The 17500-nt window shown below is 33.2% G+C and overlaps 1 protein-coding gene across 10 annotated transcripts in view; it reads left to right on the forward strand.

Annotated features, from left to right (window-relative positions):
- itga4 (integrin alpha 4) overlaps positions 1–17500 on the forward strand; it is a 107906-nt gene that overhangs the window by 50061 nt on the left and 40345 nt on the right. For 3 of the 10 annotated variants that reach the window (XM_073913150.1, XM_073913147.1, XM_073913149.1), the window contains 11 exons: positions 1246–1407; positions 1517–1754; positions 2768–2880; positions 8461–8558; positions 8740–8869; positions 8979–9046; positions 9132–9261; positions 10763–10848; positions 14537–14599; positions 14675–14812; positions 16664–16772. In XM_073913150.1, coding sequence (XP_073769251.1) covers positions 1570–1754; positions 2768–2880; positions 8461–8558; positions 8740–8869; positions 8979–9046; positions 9132–9261; positions 10763–10848; positions 14537–14599; positions 14675–14812; positions 16664–16772 — 1120 coding nt within the window. In that variant the 5' untranslated portion in view covers positions 1246–1407; positions 1517–1569. The other 7 variants (XM_073913152.1, XM_073913151.1, XM_068223674.2 and 4 more) reach the window with 5 other exon arrangements.

Raw genomic sequence — 17500 nt, forward strand, 5'->3', positions numbered from 1 at the left:
TGCTGGTTTATAACATTCTCCAGAATATCCTGATTTTGTGTTCGACAGAAGAAAGAAACTCACTGAAGTTTAGCACCACTTGAGTGTATGTAAATGGTTATGAAATGTTTTGTGTGTGTGTGTGTGTGTGTGTGTGTGTGTGTGTGTGTGTGTGTGTGTGTGTGTGTGTGTGTGTGTGTGTGTGTGTGTGTGTGTGTGTGTGTGTGTGTGTGTGTGAACTATGCCTTAAAAATATCAAGCTAAATCTAACGTCAACATGAAACTTGATCATGAAGATATTTTTAGTTAGACAACAGCCACAGAGATCACCCAGAAATGTCTGTTTTTACTAGGCTTTTAAGAAGCACCAATTAGTGTGTATTTGTTTATTGTTGTGAGACATTACCAACTGTCCATAAAACCCATTGCATTCTTTCGTAATTGCTTCCATGTCCTTTAAATCTAAGGTTTACGTATGAACAAAATGTTAGCATTTTCTGTCTGAAGTCAACCATGTGACCTGGAAAATCTTGCTGAATTTTATTTGTAGTATTTTTTACAAATATTCTGTTCGTGAAAAAATAGTTCAATCACTCTTAAAATGATTTTAATGCTGACTAACCTAATACAGGGTGACACCTTGGCTCAGTGGTTAGCACTGTCGCCTCACAGCAAGAAGGTCGCTGTTTCGAGCCCAAGCTGGGTCAGTTGGCATTTCTGCGTGGAGTTAGCATGTTCTCCCTGTGTTGGTGTGGATTTCCTCCGCTTGCTCCTGTTTACTCCACAATCCATGCGTTATAGGTGAACTGAATAGACTAAATTGGCTATATAGTGTAAGTGTGTGAATGAAAGTGTATGGATGTTTCCCAGTTCTGGGTTGCAGCTGGAAGGGCATCCGCTGTATAAAACATATGCTGAACAAGATGGTGGTTCATTCCGCTGTGGCGAACCCTGATGAATAAAGGGACTATGAGCCAAAGTAAAATGAATACAACTACAGTTCACAGATTTCATTAAGACTTAGGTGAGTTAATTGCTGTATTGTTTTCTTCTTCTTTTAGGCTCTACTATTATTATAAACTAACTTCCTTAAGTGACCTGTGTCGAACCAAGTGATTGAGCGTGCATTATGAAAAAACAGTCGTAAAATAGTATTAACAAGGTTGTACTTTTACGAGCTGTCCAGCATGGCTCTTGGGCAGCACACAGAACTTGCAACAAGTATAACAGTTAGCAGCTTCATCGCGTTTTTCATTTTTTCTTCAGTAGTTTCCAGCGATGACGCGCTTTAACGCTCTGCCCCAGAGAGTGTCCGGCGCTCAGAGCGTGTTCCCGCCCCTGCGGCGCGCCCACTCCCACTTCAAAGGCTTCCCTTCACTCTGAGCGCTGTGACGTCACTGAAACACGAGGCGCGCTCCAGCAGAAGAGGTGCGGGAGCGCAACAGGCGAGCGCACATCTCGAGTTCACAAGCACAATGACAACTTCCTGATACATCAACTAAAAGTTAAGCCGAACTCTTTGCACTTTTGTTTGAAGGCAGCGCTGGCTCTCTGCTGTTATCTGCGTGTGGTGCTCTGACTGATGACGAGATGATTTCATCACAACTCACTGGAGATTTGCTGAAGTGGACATCTGGATTTGGGATCCTGTGGTACCTGTTGATTCTGTGCGATTGCTACAATCTGGATGTGGAGCATCCTTTAGTTTTTAACGGACCAAACGGATCATTATTCGGATACTCTGTTCTGCTTCACCAGCATAATGAGAACACATGGTAAGAGTTTGAGGCAACTTCATTGGAAAAGTTAACTAAGTTAATATTTGTTGCGCGGATTGTACCTATAGTCAGGGGCGTTTTCTTCATGTTTGAGGACTTTTTTCGAGTAGCTGTTTTATGTCAGTTGAGGGAATGAAATGAAATATATTCTCAGAGTAAGTATTGTAGCTTTTACCATTACAATGAACTTTAAAGGGATAGTTCGTGCAGAAATTAGACTAAAAAGTGCTCACAATTTTCTCACACTCAAGTGCTTGACCTCTATGAGTCTCTTTCTTCTGTTTAACACAAGTTAAGATGTTTTAAAGAAAGCTGTAATCCTGTAACTATTGACATATTATGTAAAAATGCATTGGAAGTCAATGGTTATAGGCTTCCAGCTTTCTTCAAAATATCTCCTTTTGTGTTTAACAGAAGAAAGAGACTCATAAAGGTTTGAAACAAGTAAAGAGTGAGTAAATTATGACAGAATTTTTATTTTCATGTAAACTAACACTTCAAATAGTATACAAGTATACATTTATACACTGTCTAATACTGACAGTAGGCTTTATAACAGTTTGAAGGGAGTGGTTCTTCACATGCATTGTTTGAGAGAATCCAAAATATCACATTCAGACATGCTTATGTGGAATATTGTGAAATGTATCGAATATTGCAGAAGATCATGTGAGCGTATCTCATATGAGCATGTTTTTGCCCCAAGTCCTGGTCAACTGACCCTGACTTCATGGCTGTAGAACATACAACAGTAGATGGCTGAAATGCTCCATTCATATCTGTGCTTGCTGCTTTTAAAACCTCCATTCATTCAGAGACTACATTGTACTAATATCCATTCCTTCCGTTCATAATTTATAATGAATCATTCATTTAACAATATAGATTTTATATTTATATTTTATTACACATTATCACAAAAGACACTTTATACATAAACTAGTACTTACCCAGATTTACTCATAAATCAAATCAGTACGTTCTTTTTTAATGTTATATTTATTGTTCAGGTTGTTAGTTGGAGCGCCTGTGGCCAATTCCAGCTTTTATCCTAATATCAAAAGTCCTGGAGCCATCTACAACTGCAGTATGTTGAACAGCCAGTGTGAGCAGCTCCCTGTTGGTAGGTTTTCCCTCCATTACCTTATCAAACGTTCCGCTAGCATGATGTTTCACTGCATCTATAAGTAGAATTGTTTTTAAAAGTTAAATAGGATGTGGTGATTTCCAACTAGGGCTGCATGGTGTTGGAAAAAATCTGGCATTGCAGTATTTTGTTTTTCTGTGATATATATTGCGATATACAGGTAGTTGGAAAGAATTTTTAGTCATGCTTTATTTTAAGGTTCAGCTCTCACTCATAGCAAACCATTTTGCCTTTTCTTCAATAAACTCCTAATTTGCTACTTATTACGAGTTATTGTGGTAGTTTAGGTATTGGGTAGGATTAGGGATGTAGAATAAGATCACACAGAACATGTGCTTTATAAGCAGCCAATATCTCAATTACATGCATGCTAATAAGCAACTAGTTAATAGTGAGAACTGGTCTATGAAGTGTTACCGAATGTATTCATTTTGATTGACTGGGGGGATTCTGTAGGGGAGTGAATCATGCATAATGTGATAAACAAACTACAAGCATAGACAAATGTAACAAAGCAAAGATACAAGTGAAATAAACAGTGCATGCATTATGGTTTTGTGTGTATGTGTAAAAATTACACTGCAAACTCAACTAAACATTGCAGGTCTTTGCGATGTGACTATTGCGGATGCACACATTGTGATATTGATGCTGAAACGATATATTGTCCAGCCTTATTTCCAACTAATTGTATTGTAGAATAACATTACCAGTTTTATCAATAACACAATAAGTAACACTTTAGTTAAAGTACCAATAACCTAGTTTAACTACTGGTATATTCCTAAGATATTGGCTTTTTATTAGTACTTAAAAGTATGATCTGCATACCTAATTCTACTCTATACATAAAACCAACTACTACTTTACTGTTAATATGAAGGAAATTAGTAGTTTGTTGAGCTGAAAGTCTTAGTTAATGGTTTGTTAATAGTAATATTAAAATAAAGTGACTAAACAGGATGTAATGTGTCGATAGTACATGTGGGGTCTAAATGCTTAGCAAAGCTTTAAAATATTGAGCAATTCTATGCAAATGTCAACCTTGCCATGAAAGAAAATTATGTTTTCACCAAAATAGAGAAACCGTTTCTACATATTTTGTGTAAGCAAGTATTTTACGGTACTTTTAAAAATGCTCAAAAATGTCTCAGTCAGTGTTTGCAAACATTTATATTTGATTAACTAAAGTCACTCCAGCGGATATTTCACATCTGTCACATCCATAACAGTGGCATGTCACATCTAATGAAGCTTTTTCCTCAGAAAAGCAAAAAAGTTAAAATAAAATCAAATCAATATTTTTTGTTCTAGAGAGTCAGCTCTTTTACCTTTTGTTTATCATTATATCTTTTGGGTTGTGCAGTTTAATTCACAGAATTTCTACAAAGTATGTTGTTTACTGCAAACTTGCATGCTTTTTTGTCACATCCATAACGCATGTTGATTTTCCTCGTTTAAAATCTAAAAAATGTTTAGAGGATGATATTTTTATGATCCCGTAACTCTGTGATAAGTTGTTTTGAATAATATGAACAACTTAATATGAATAATATAAACAGATGTTTTAATTTAATATGAACATATACTTTCTATGTGAAGTTATGTTGTAAAAACAGGTTTTAGGGTTGTAAGCAGATTGTTGTTGTTGGTGTTGTTTTTTTAAGCCTTTGATGGGCATTGTAACCGCCTGGTTGACCTTTTATCCATAAGTTATCATTATAATGGGTTATTGTAAGAACTATCAGAGTTGTATTAGTATACATTATTCAATCCAAGATGTGGACCAAAACACTTTTTTTTTTCAAGTAGTCACCTTAAATGGTTAAGCACAAGATACCTTTTGGATCATTCTCAAATCATGCAGTGATCATCAGCTTAAAGCAATTACAACCAAAGCTATTTCTGAAATGTATTGGCACTTTTGTTACTTAGTAATTTGTTTTACAATTCAATTTTTTAAGTTCTGGGCAAATATTTATAGTGATTAGTTAAGCTATGTATGTTTTCGATAGTCTAACCATGGTTATACAATACCTTGCCTTATTACTCTAATCTGCCTAGTTAACCTAATTAACCTAGTTAAGCCTTTAAATGTCACTTTAAGCTGTATAGAAGTGTCTTAAAAAATATTTAGTCAAATATTATTTCCTGTCATCATGGCAAAGATAAAATAAATCAGTTATTAGAAATGAGTTATTAAAACTATTATGTTTAGAAATGTGTTGAAAAAAAATCAGCTCTCCATTAAACAGAAATTGGGGGAAAAATAAAGGCGGGCTAAAAATTCAGGAGATTTATTTATATATATATATATATATATATATATATATATATATATATATATATATATATATATATATATATATATATATATATATATATATATATATATATATATATATATATATATATATATATATATATATATATATATATTTAATTTGTGTCATATACACATTTTATATCTAAATATAAATAAATATTTTTTTCATGTCTACTTTATTTCTTTGTCTATTTACATATGGATAATAAGTATACACAGCACACGTATGTAAAATGTCAAAACAAACATTTATTTTTATGAATTAATTATTGAATTAATATTTGCCCAGCACTCCTGATAATATAATCAAAGCATGTGAAATAGAAGCAGTTTCACTAATAGTCTTAGAAAATACATAAATGTGCTAGTTATATTTATGAAGTACTTTAAAGATTATTTTAACGTCTATTTAAAAATCTATTTACCATAACATGTCATCTATTTAAACATCTATTTACTGTAACAATGCTTGTTAATGCTCTTCATAAAAGTCATCTCACTGTGTCCACAGGGATGTTCTTCCTCTCCCTTCCGTCTGTTTGTTGTTGGCAAACTTTGAACAGTTGACCGTTTACAAATGACCACTTCATACTGTTTAGACTTGACACTTGCGAATATGCTCTGACTGAACCCGTGTGTGCTTTCTAGACCCCTGACTGTGAAAACGTCCTGTGAATGAATTCCCCATGCAGGGTCAGACAGACTGTGGAGGGTTTCCTCCTGTCCGGAAGAGGATGCTTATACTCCCAAATCTGAAACAAGGGATGGGCGATAGGCTTTATAGTGGGTCAAGCTACTGACCCACTATAATTTTATTATAGTGCGGCACAATATATAATTTTAGCATCGATATCACAAAGTGTGTGTCCACAATACACTCCAAAAAGGATTTTTGCTGCTTGTTCAAACTACTTATTTTATATGAGCTGAACCAACACAATTCTTACCTTTTTTTTAGGGAAACAACTTAAATATTTTATGTTCAATCCACTTAAATTTGTAACATTGATGAAGGTAACCATTTTGTTTTGGGACAATATGAATGAATTGTGTGGAACCCAACATTTTTTACAGTGTAGTCACATCGCAGGATCTGCAATGTTGACTAGGGAATACAGTTGACCAGGAGCTGCAGTACAGAACATGAGATTTGTGGAGTCATTGAAGATTTTTACTGTGAATAATGGAGCAAAAGTTTGATATGTTTAATCATTTGCATGTGTTTTTAAAGCCTGTGACTGTATAAGCATGTCATGAGTAGGCATGGGACGATTTTCAGAGTATACCGTTGTTTGGAAAAGTCAAGGTTTTTTTAAAACCGCCAACATTTTCTGCTATATCGTTCCTGAAATGTTAAAATGTTTAATTTTTAATTTTTTTAGGACAACAGTATGTCCAGCAGAAAATATATCCAAAGATGCTATTTTAAAATTAAGAAATTAAGAAATTAAGACAGCAGAAGTTAATGTTTCGCTTGAATTATTTAGCCTGACATGTTCCCTGTTTCAAAATATTTTAAATGTGACTCAAAATAAAATATATTGTGTTCAAAGGGGAAAAAAGTTTTTGTTTTTTACCCAGACATTTAAAAATAATTATTTTAGAGCATACAGTAATAACAATACTGGGAAACCGTGATGGTTTTATCCAAGGTTATCATACTGTACCATCAGAATCTTATACCGGCTCATGCCTAATCATGAGAGTTTAAAGCATTCAGGCAGTAAGAAATTGTACCATTTGTAAGTTTATTAAACATGATTTTATTGAATAATTTGTATAATGAAGACTATGCCGTGCTATTTTTCATTTGATTATTCAATTTTTGTACCTGAATTCTTACCAAATAGAGCGATTTAAACCATCTGGTGAAATTGTATGCATATCGCGATATAACGCAGAAATAATAAGTAACACTGGAACTTGGATTTTGTGAAAGGTTTGTTTTTGGCAAATGATAATCATTTGCACTTATTTGCCAGTACAACTAAAATTGTGTGTGAACAATCATTATCTTTATTTTTATATTTGTGTTTCTAAGGAAAAATCCTTGTTATATTATGCATGTCAGGCCAGTTGTTGACGGAGGTCCTTTTTATCCAAATCGAGTAAATAATTTCACTAATGTGGTTTCCGTACTGTGATGAGGCCTGAAAACCTGACTGAAACACTGTTGTTAATCTTTGCTAAGGAACATATTTGGGTAGAAACAACTCTTTCTAGTATTTTAGACATAAGTGGAAGAATTAAAATAGGCCTATAGTTAGCTTAGTTGCTGGGATCCAGTTGTGGTTTCTTTATAAGAGGCTTAATCAAGTACTCAGTTACAGCTACAGACAAAACATGAAATATGTGCGCACATAAAGTCACAATCTTTACTGATATTATAACGATATCTTTTTCAAAATATTTAAATAGTGTTTTAAAGTGTGTGTATTTTCAGGCTCTCAGCTGTTGTTCAACTGGCAAAACACATAAATTGTTTTGCCAGTTCAAATTTGTGTCTGTTTGCATTTGTGTTGGTCTTGAAGAAGTTGATTTGTACTTGTGAAGTGTATTTATATTTTTTGTCTAAATTATAGTCAATGGTACAATGCAGAACTTTAAAATGGTGTTAAGCAGACAGTCTACTAACACTTCAATGACTTGTGTTTGACAAAGTTACTTAAAGTAAGTAAAGAGAATGTCTAAAAGGGACCATCAAAATACAATGTTACTTACAAGTTTGGCTTGAAAATATAATACTTTCATTCAGAGAGCTGAGCTAAATTTAGGAACCAGATTTGGTTCTTGTGGTTCTTTTTATTTGTGCCACTTTGTAACACTCTAGCAACCATTGCCCCAAAGAAAAAAAAAAACATTAAAATTAGCAACCACAATTCCCCAACAAACATCTACTGTAGAAGATAATACTGTAGAACCAACAGGTCTGGAATAAAATGGTCAGACAATTCTCCAAAAGAGAATGAAAGAAATAACAGGTTCATCTTTAGTTCGCTTGACACTATGTCTAAGAAAAGAAGACTTCTACACATGATACTTTTGGAGATATTTGTAGCCTTGTGTTTGCAAGTTAGACCACAAGCTTGTCATCCTGTGTTGATGCTTGAGCGACAGGTGTGAATTTTCTTGAGAACATTTGTTCTGCATGCCTCTAATGTTTTGCACAGTTTTCCCTAATCAAATTGATTGTTGTATAATAATTAGTGCATGTCTGTAAATGTTTTCAGGAGGTGTGCAGCGCTGTGGAAGACACTGTTTGGCAGAGAATGATAACCAGTGGCTGGGTGTGAGTTTGTCCCGGCAGGCCTCAAAAGGCCATGTTTTGGTAAGTCTTAAGTCTAAGGCATGCATTCGTTATGATAGTTCCTTGTAAGTAAATGCATGTAAAATGAAGAGTCAAAGCGAAAAGTTGAAAATGGAATTAAACAAAATTGAGTTTTTTTTTCTGAACTATTATCAGTCGTCCTCCAAATAACCACCCCAATATCTTCTGGTTTGAATTTTAGGCATGTGGACATCGATGGAAGAATGTTTTCTACTCCAGTAAAGACAATCAGAACAAGCTGCCGCATGGTGTTTGCTTCAGATTCAGCCCAGATTTGAAACACGCCAGTCATATTATCCCCTGCTATAAAGGTACAGATGTCTATTACTTCTTGTTGCATTGAAATTCAAAAATTAAAACCCGGTGTAATTCTTTAAACGTCAATCAACAGCAGTTTTTGATTTATTTTTCTCACTTTAGATCATCAAAGAAGGTTTGGTGAGGGTTATGGGTCATGCCAAGCAGGAATATCAAACTCATTCACAGAGGTATATGGAGCGTCCATGGCATTTAATTGAATTTGCATTGAGTTCAGTTGATTTGTTTCAACTATACAGTACATTGTGTTTGCAGGATTTAATGGTTATGGGAGCTCCTGGTACCTCATACTGGACTGGATCTGTTCTGGTCGTCAACACAACAAGCAACATATCAGCTGCTTATGTGGATGATGACAGTGATGTTCTCTATGGCAGTTATTTAGGTGAGTTGACTAAATGGTAATGCTAGTAATAGTTAGTAAATGTAGGAAAGATAGCTTTATTTTGCTGCTCATGAGATACCTAAGTGTGTTAAGGCGCATTGTTGGCGCGTTGCTATTTTAAGGAACTGAAATAGACTGCGCAGTTGACCAACAAAAAGCTGGTCTAAAGTCTAGCGCAGATCACGTTAGCTATGTGCCTTTGCAGGTTCAAAACACATACACAATTTAATACACAAAGGATGTACAGCAATACACAAATATCTTTACATATGAACAAAATTAAAGGATTAAAGTGATACAAAAAGTATTATTTTCTACATATATATAAAAACCATTGCCTCCATGCCTTCATCTCGGGGGGCTATTTTCAGTATTTTTAAATTATTAGTAATATCCGTATTATTTATTATATGCATATTTATAATTGCTTAAATTTAAAACAAGTTCAGATTTGATCACCTGTTGGGTATAAGAATAGGTCAAAATTAGAACTGAACTTGAAAATAGTTTTGAAACAAATCCTTGCGCTTGACAAATAAATTTATCCACAAAAGTGAAGGAGAAAAGTAAAGAGTAAAAGTGAATTAAAGAGAAAGTAAAGAGGCGGAATGCAGGAGACTCGTTCTTTATCCACACACTGCAGACTCTTAAAGGGAATGGGAGATGAGACTGATGCAAAACTTGTGCAAAACACAACCATAACTCATTAAAATAATAAGTACAACCCTGTTAGACCATGCATCAGGGCACAAAATGTATTTTTCCATCCTCAAAATTGCAAAAGTGGATTCGGACACGTCCTGAATGCTTTTGCGTTATGCACTTTAGACTTAACGCCTATATCATTAAATATGTGCCCTTAATCTGAAATTATTCACTTGTAATGTTGGCTAAGAAAGCAGCTTAGTTTACAAACATGCCAACATACTAGGTTTTAAAACATGCCTAAATAGTACTATTCTTACTATTATTAGGATTATTAGTATTATTTACACTTACATTTACACATCCATGGAATCTTTTCATACCCCAAAAAAAACTAAGAATGTTTGTTTATTATTTATTTAAAATTATGTTGATTGTAAACAAGTTTTTTTTTAAGTTAAGCAACATGATCAGCTTTTTCAAATTCACTGCAGGAAACATAAAAGCTTATAATGTTTTGTATTGGAACAGGAAACAGACGCTGTTGCACAACCTGCAAATGCCTGTAATTGTTGCAAAATATGACGTGGCTGAAGTGTTGCTGTTTTTCATGTCTTGGCAACCCATCCGTAACATGGCAGTTCCTCATATTAGCTCTTGATTTTTGCATTGTATACATTGTAAACAAGTGTTGTAACCTCTAAATAAATGCATGTAAAATGTAAGTGTTAATTAGAAATATTTTTATAATAATTACTTGTTTGTTACTAATTGACCAGATTTTAGTCTTTTGAGACTCTGAATAGGCCATTGGCACATTTCACCATTATTTACAGTATGTTTTTCCCCCCATCAGGTTACTCTGTTAGTGCTGGACACTTTCTAGATCCTCAAAGCACTGAGATAGTCGGTGGTGCTCCTCAGCATGAACAGACTGGTAAAGTAAGGGTTTACACCATCACAATCATCATCCTTTTCACCTCTCTGATTATTAGCACATATCAACGCCATAACCTTGACTTGAACATTTAAGAGGACCAATTTTCTTTTAATAATAAAGCAGATTAGAAAGGATTATAGATATATTATTAATCTAGTTCTAGTTGGGAAGTAATCATTTTGAACACAGTTCCTAAATGTGCACACATTTACTCTTCTGTATGCCTAATTGTCAGGTTAAGTCACCACATACAATGCAGTCTTATCGCAAATAAATATATATCACATAAATAAATAATACTAAATTTTCATTTTTTATTTAAAATTTGGAATTTAAGAATAAAGTCAACCCTGTTTTACTTGCAGTACATGTTCTTCACATTCAATGACAGATTACATTGATCAGAAATACATATGGTTATGTTCGGGTAAATTTAGTTATTACAGAATTTAAGTAATGGCTATGATACGTATAAAGTATGTACATTTGAAACAAGACTGTAAAATTAGTATGTGTTACTAAATAGTTAGTATTTAAAAAAGGTGTTTAGTTTTCTTTACTAAGTATTGCAGTTGCCATATATTGAATCTTTTGCTACTTCAGTCTTAAATACTTCTCTTTCGGTGTTAAACATTTGCTGGGGAGTGTGGCTCTGCTTTTGTGAACTGTAAATCCTGCCTACTGTTATTGGAAAACTCAATAATTTTTACAAATGAGCACTTTGAGGTTGAAGAAAACCTGGTTAGCATGTAACTTTAAAACATTTTTGTTTAATAATGTAAAAAATGTAGTAAATAGCGGTGCAAAATGGGGCAGGAATTCCGAATATGTGACCCTGGATTGCAAAAACCAGTGTTAAGTTGCACGGGTATATTTTTTGGAATAGGCTAAATACATGATTGTACAGTTTTCTTTTATGTAAAAAATCATTAGACTATTAAGTAAAGAAGATGCTTCATGCAGACATTTTGTAAATATCCCACTGTATAAATATCATGATTCAATTTTTGATTAGCAATATGCATTTGGACAAACATTTAGTCAAATCCAAATGCTATTTTTCTTAATATTTTGGATTTTGTTACCCTTAGATTAAAAATTTTCAATGACCAAATATCATATGTCCTATCTTAATAAAGTGTACAAAAATGGAAAGCTCATTAATTCTCAATTTAAACTAAAACAAATCACACCTATGACTGGTTTTGTGTTCCAGGGTCACATATTTAGGGTTGCTAATTTGTACATTTCTACTCATTGAAGGTACATTTTGCCATGCATGTCTGTGGTTGTAGTGATTCTGCCACAGATCAAAATATGAAGTAGATTATTATTCCAATTCTCAAGCTTTCACCTTTTCCTAACAACACGAAATGCAACAAGATTCCAGTGACAAAAAATTTGGTTGCTATTTTTCTTTTCTTTTCTTTTTTTTTTAAAGATCTGAGGTTAACTATCTGCTGCCACTTTCAGTATTGCTATAAATGTCATGTAAAATGGTATTCAAACTCACACTGGTAGTATTTACCACCGAATAAAGCACAAAATCAGCATCTGAGATGATTAATTCCATAGTAGTTTATGTAGTTTTTCAGTCAAGAAATAGAAACTAATAACTCTCTACAGTAAACAATATCTTATTCTGTGATTTACAAGTGTTTTCCATTTATTTACAGTTGTTAAATGCTTTATGGGATGTTAATCTCTGCTCTGTCGACTTTTGATGTTGAGAATTCAACTTTACAGTTTAACAAAGTGACTTTTTTAAAAATTATTTTAATACCTTTAGCAGCAAGGTTGTTATGCCCTAATATACAACATCAAATCAGACAATAGATCACATTAAACTATTCTCCTGAGGGTACAAATATTGATAACATGGTCTGCAATATTAAAGGTACTGTCCAAGAAGCTTTTAAATATTATGCACTACTCATCAGTTAAACGAGTCAAAATATTAGTTCTGCAGAACTAGTAAATTAGTTCTTACGTCTTCCCCTCACACCTCATTAAGCTGCCATTCTTGTTCATTGTTTAGTCACATCCCATTTAGACTTCTGTAATTCCCTTCTGTTTGGCCTCCTTAATAAAACTTAAAAATTACGATTTTATAAATTACAACTGGTACTAAACGCTTCAGCACGTATTATCACAAAAAACTCCCTCTGTCAGTCACATCACACCCATTCCACAACAGCTTCACTAGCTTCCCATCTTTTTCAGAATTAATTATGAAATACATCTTCTCACTTTTAAAGCCGTCCACAATCTCACTCCTCCATACCTTACTAACCTTGTTCATATCGCCACATCTTCTCAAACACTCAGGTCTTCTTCTTCCATTCATCTCACTGTTCCCTCTGTGCCTTGTCACCATGGGGAGCAGATCCGTCAGCCAGTCTGCTCCTCAGCTTTGGAATTTACTTCCTCCTGATCTCTGTAATTTAGACTCTCTTTCACATTTTAAATACAAACTCAAACACATCTGCTTAGAACAGCTTATTCTCTTTAACCTGACTGCATTTTAAAGTTTGTATTGTATTCTATTGACTTTTATTGTGTTTTTATTTAAACTGATTGTTCTAGCTGTCCTGTACAGTGACCTTGAGTGTCATGAAAGGCGCCTTTAAATAAAATGCATTATAAAAAAATGGAAAATGTTCCAGTAGACCTCCGATCTTCGAGTGGATCTCAGAGTTAGGACAAGTTGCAGCTTTTGAAAAACTCTCCTACAGTTTACTTGGAAGGATTGAAATTTATTTTAATAAATGAGGAAAATTTCTGAGATTCACAATGCTAGCAAACATGTAATGAGACAAAGTAATAATTAAGGCTCTAATATTAACAGCCCCCCACCCCCCTTTTTTTTGGTTTGGTTTGGTTTACTTAAGCAATTTATATGACGTTATTTTTTTATTGTATTTATTTATTCTTTGTTCTGCTTTTATGTTAATTCTCTGCATTTGATATTCATCTGCATTATTTGAAATAAGAAAAATCAATAAAAAGTTAAAATAAAAAAACAAGTTAATAGTTGTTGAAAAAAAGATCAATGTCTTACAATACAATTTGAAAGCATAAATAAATAGGGAAAAATAAAAACATGAATCATAAAATACAAAAAAATTCACAATATTTCTTAGAGTGTAGTGCGTCGCTATTGCGGATGGTTTGGACAAAAACTTTTAAAACATGGAAAATATACCTTTTATCATGTGTCGCAGTGTTGTGTGTTGTAAGAAGACACTGTGCTGTCAGATTGTGCTGGGAAAGGTGAGAACAAAAGTGAATTTGAACACTGCCTGTTACAGCCTAAAAACTTCATCTGTTTATTTCCATACTAAGCAATGGCAAGCATGTCATGTATTCAATATATGTCTGCTGTCTTGACATCCACTCTGTGAGGCAGTTGTGAACGGTAAATCAGTTAAACTGAACTCTTCCTCCATCTGTGTGGAAAAGGAAGTAGTTTTTTTTTTCTTTTTTGCAGATGTGCTGAGTTTGCAGTGTTTATGAGTTTTGGGTTTCTAATTGTTTTACCAAGAAACAGACTGGAGAAAGAGTTATCAAGGAGCTGCCATACATTTTTTTGTTATGAAACACACAGAATTGTAAAATTCACCAGCGTATACAATCTATTGTGTGCTTTTTCCACCAATTCTCATGCTCTCATTTTTTCCTCTCTCTTAGGCCTACATATTTAGGATTGAGGGCAACACTTTGAAAATTGTTAACAAAACCAAGGGCAAGACGGTAAGAAATGTCAAGAATTTTAAGTGTTCCTGAAGGATGTTCGGACACAATAGTCATGTTTGTTCCTGTTTACAGCTTGGCTCTTATTATGGGGCGAGTGTTTGTGCTGTCGACCTGAACGCAGATGGACTGTCTGATCTGTTGGTTGGAGCGCCAATGTTCAGCTCAGTGCGGGAAGAGGGACGCGTGTATGTTTACATCAACCAGGGAGAGGTGAGGCAGTGTTCATTGCTTTGATGCATACTTATTGGTTGTTTTTTATAGATGATTCTAACAAAAATAAAAAATAAAAATAGCCTAAAATGTTATTTTGATTGATTGATTGATTGATTGATTCATTGATTGATTCATTGATTGATTGATTGATTCATTCATTCATTCATTCATTCATGCAATAATTTGTGCATTCATTTATTTATTGTTTTATGAATTCATTCAATATTTCATACATTAATTCATTTATTATTTTAAAGATTTATTCTTTCTTTCTTTCTTTCTTTTTCTTTCTTTCTTTCTTTCTTTCTTTCTTTCTTTTTTTCTTTCTTTCTTTCTTTCTTTCTTTCTTTCTTTCTTAATTTTTTTGTTCCTTCTTTCATTCATTATTTCATACATGCATTCATACATACATTCATGCATTCGTTTAATATTTATTTTATGCATTCATTCATTATTTCATGTATTAATTTATTTATTTATTTCATGCATGCATTCATTCTTGCATTCATTCATTTATTAATTATGTCATGCATTCATTAATTCATTAGTTCTTTCTTTCATGCATTCATTCATTCATTCATTCATTTATTCTTTCTTTCTTTCATGCATTCATTCTTTTATGCATTCTTTCATTCATTCAATCATGAAGTCTTTCATGGATTAATTGATTTGTTCTTTCATGCATTTATTAATTCATTAATGCATTCATTCATTCAGCCATTCTTTCATGCAAGCACGCTCATTTTTAGAACCATTAAAATGTGTGTTTATTATAATAAATGTATATTATAATAATGTAAATTTTTACTTATTTAGTATATGTATGCATGTAACATATGTATATGTATATATCACATGTATATGTATATATCACACACTCTAAAATTAAAATGTAACATTTTTGACTTTTTATTTTAAAAAATGTTACTTAAAACATTAAAATAAACACTAAAATGTATAGTAATAAAAACATGTCTGTACTTTATGCTTACTGAACCTAAATAGGAGAATTAAATTTTATATGCATATCAATATCATATTTTGACACTTGTCTTTAATTCAGCATTTAAGACCAATATTGTCATTTATTTTATTTATTTATTTTTTATTTTTTTGGCAAAAACAAGAAACGTAGCTATAGTGTATGTTTTTAAAACAGTGTCTTAAACATAATTTATTAATAATAATAATAATAATAATAATAATAATAATAATAATAATGTTAGGGGTTATCCTTTTCTTTATTGTTTTTTATTTTGGGGATGATATCTGAAAGCAATTTATTCTAGGCAGTTTTCATAAGATACACCCATTTATTCTTAACTGTAATGATCATTTTAGGGCGTCAACAGTGTTTACAGTCTTCTGCAATACATAAGATAAAATGACTCATCTGCATATTTTCAGCCGGCTTATCTCATTGTTTTGAATGTTCTGTGTAAAGGATGTTTTTCAGCAATATCACAAAAGCCATACTAACATAGCATGTTTCCAGTTCTCATGAGAGAAACAAAAAATAATCACCGAGTACCAATTACCACAGTGTTTCTAGCACTTTACTATTTTCATTTACTTAATTTGTTTTCCTCAGTACTAGCTAGCTGAAACAAAGGTTGCACATTTTTAAAGTACATGCTTTTAAAGTACACAAAAAGGGTTGGTTGACAGGCTGTTTGCTTTAAATAAACAGTGGAAACATGACTCAATGTGTGGGAAGTGTAAAACTTGTGAATTTAAATGAGTTGAGAGACGCAAGAATTGCATACATTATATGATTTTAGTGTTTTCAGATTTTGTATCTGCTAACTACAACAGGCTTGTCTTGAAAATATCTTGTCTCTTTTTCAGGCTGAACTGAAGGAGGCTGACTTTGAGTTAGTCGGCAGTGACTCTTATGCCGCACGATTTGGAGAAACCATCATAAACCTCGGTGATATTGATGATGATGGATATCCAGGTATGTTTATGTTGTATGATGTTTCTACTGATGAATTACTTTGACTAGCCGAGTGTCCTAAAATCTATTTATCTGAGTTTTAAAGGAAGCATTGGGGTTTGTGTGTTCTTCAGGCAAAGTTAGATGGTAAACCTCAGTTTTTCACTTCCTTGCTCTTGTGTTGTGTTTACTTTATATTTTAAAAGCCCATCACCGAGGCTGCATTTTCACATTAGCACATAAACCATGAGTGGTTTTAATGGGTAGACGGGCTGTTCTCTGAATCAGATTTAGAGGTAAGTTTGGCAGGTGTGGTTTAGAAATAGAAAATGTTGAAAGGAAATAAGTAACCAAAAAGTTTCTGTGAAACACCACGGCTCTTTGAAAGCGGGAAACACAGACTCATACATTCTTGTATTACATTGTTGTTACAGTCAAACACATTTTTAGGTTACACTTTATTTTGATGGGGGATGTAGTTTACAGTGTAACTATTAATTTAACTATTAAGTAATATTATTTAATTAGATGTACTACTTGCTATGTGGTTGAGGTTAGACTGAGGGGTTAGGTTTGGGGTTAGTTCTGTGTAATTATGCATAATTCATTGCATTTACTATAGTTAGTTCATGGAACATGTGTAACTACATTACTTTAAATGAAAGTGTTACCTGTTTTTATGAAAATATTGTCATGATTAAAAATGGTTTATAGTATTTGGTGTATTTTACGTCAAAATCACATGCACT

The sequence above is a fragment of the Danio rerio genome, chromosome 9 (assembly GCF_049306965.1).
Source record: "Danio rerio strain Tuebingen ecotype United States chromosome 9, GRCz12tu, whole genome shotgun sequence".
NCBI lineage: Eukaryota > Metazoa > Chordata > Actinopteri > Cypriniformes > Danionidae > Danio > Danio rerio.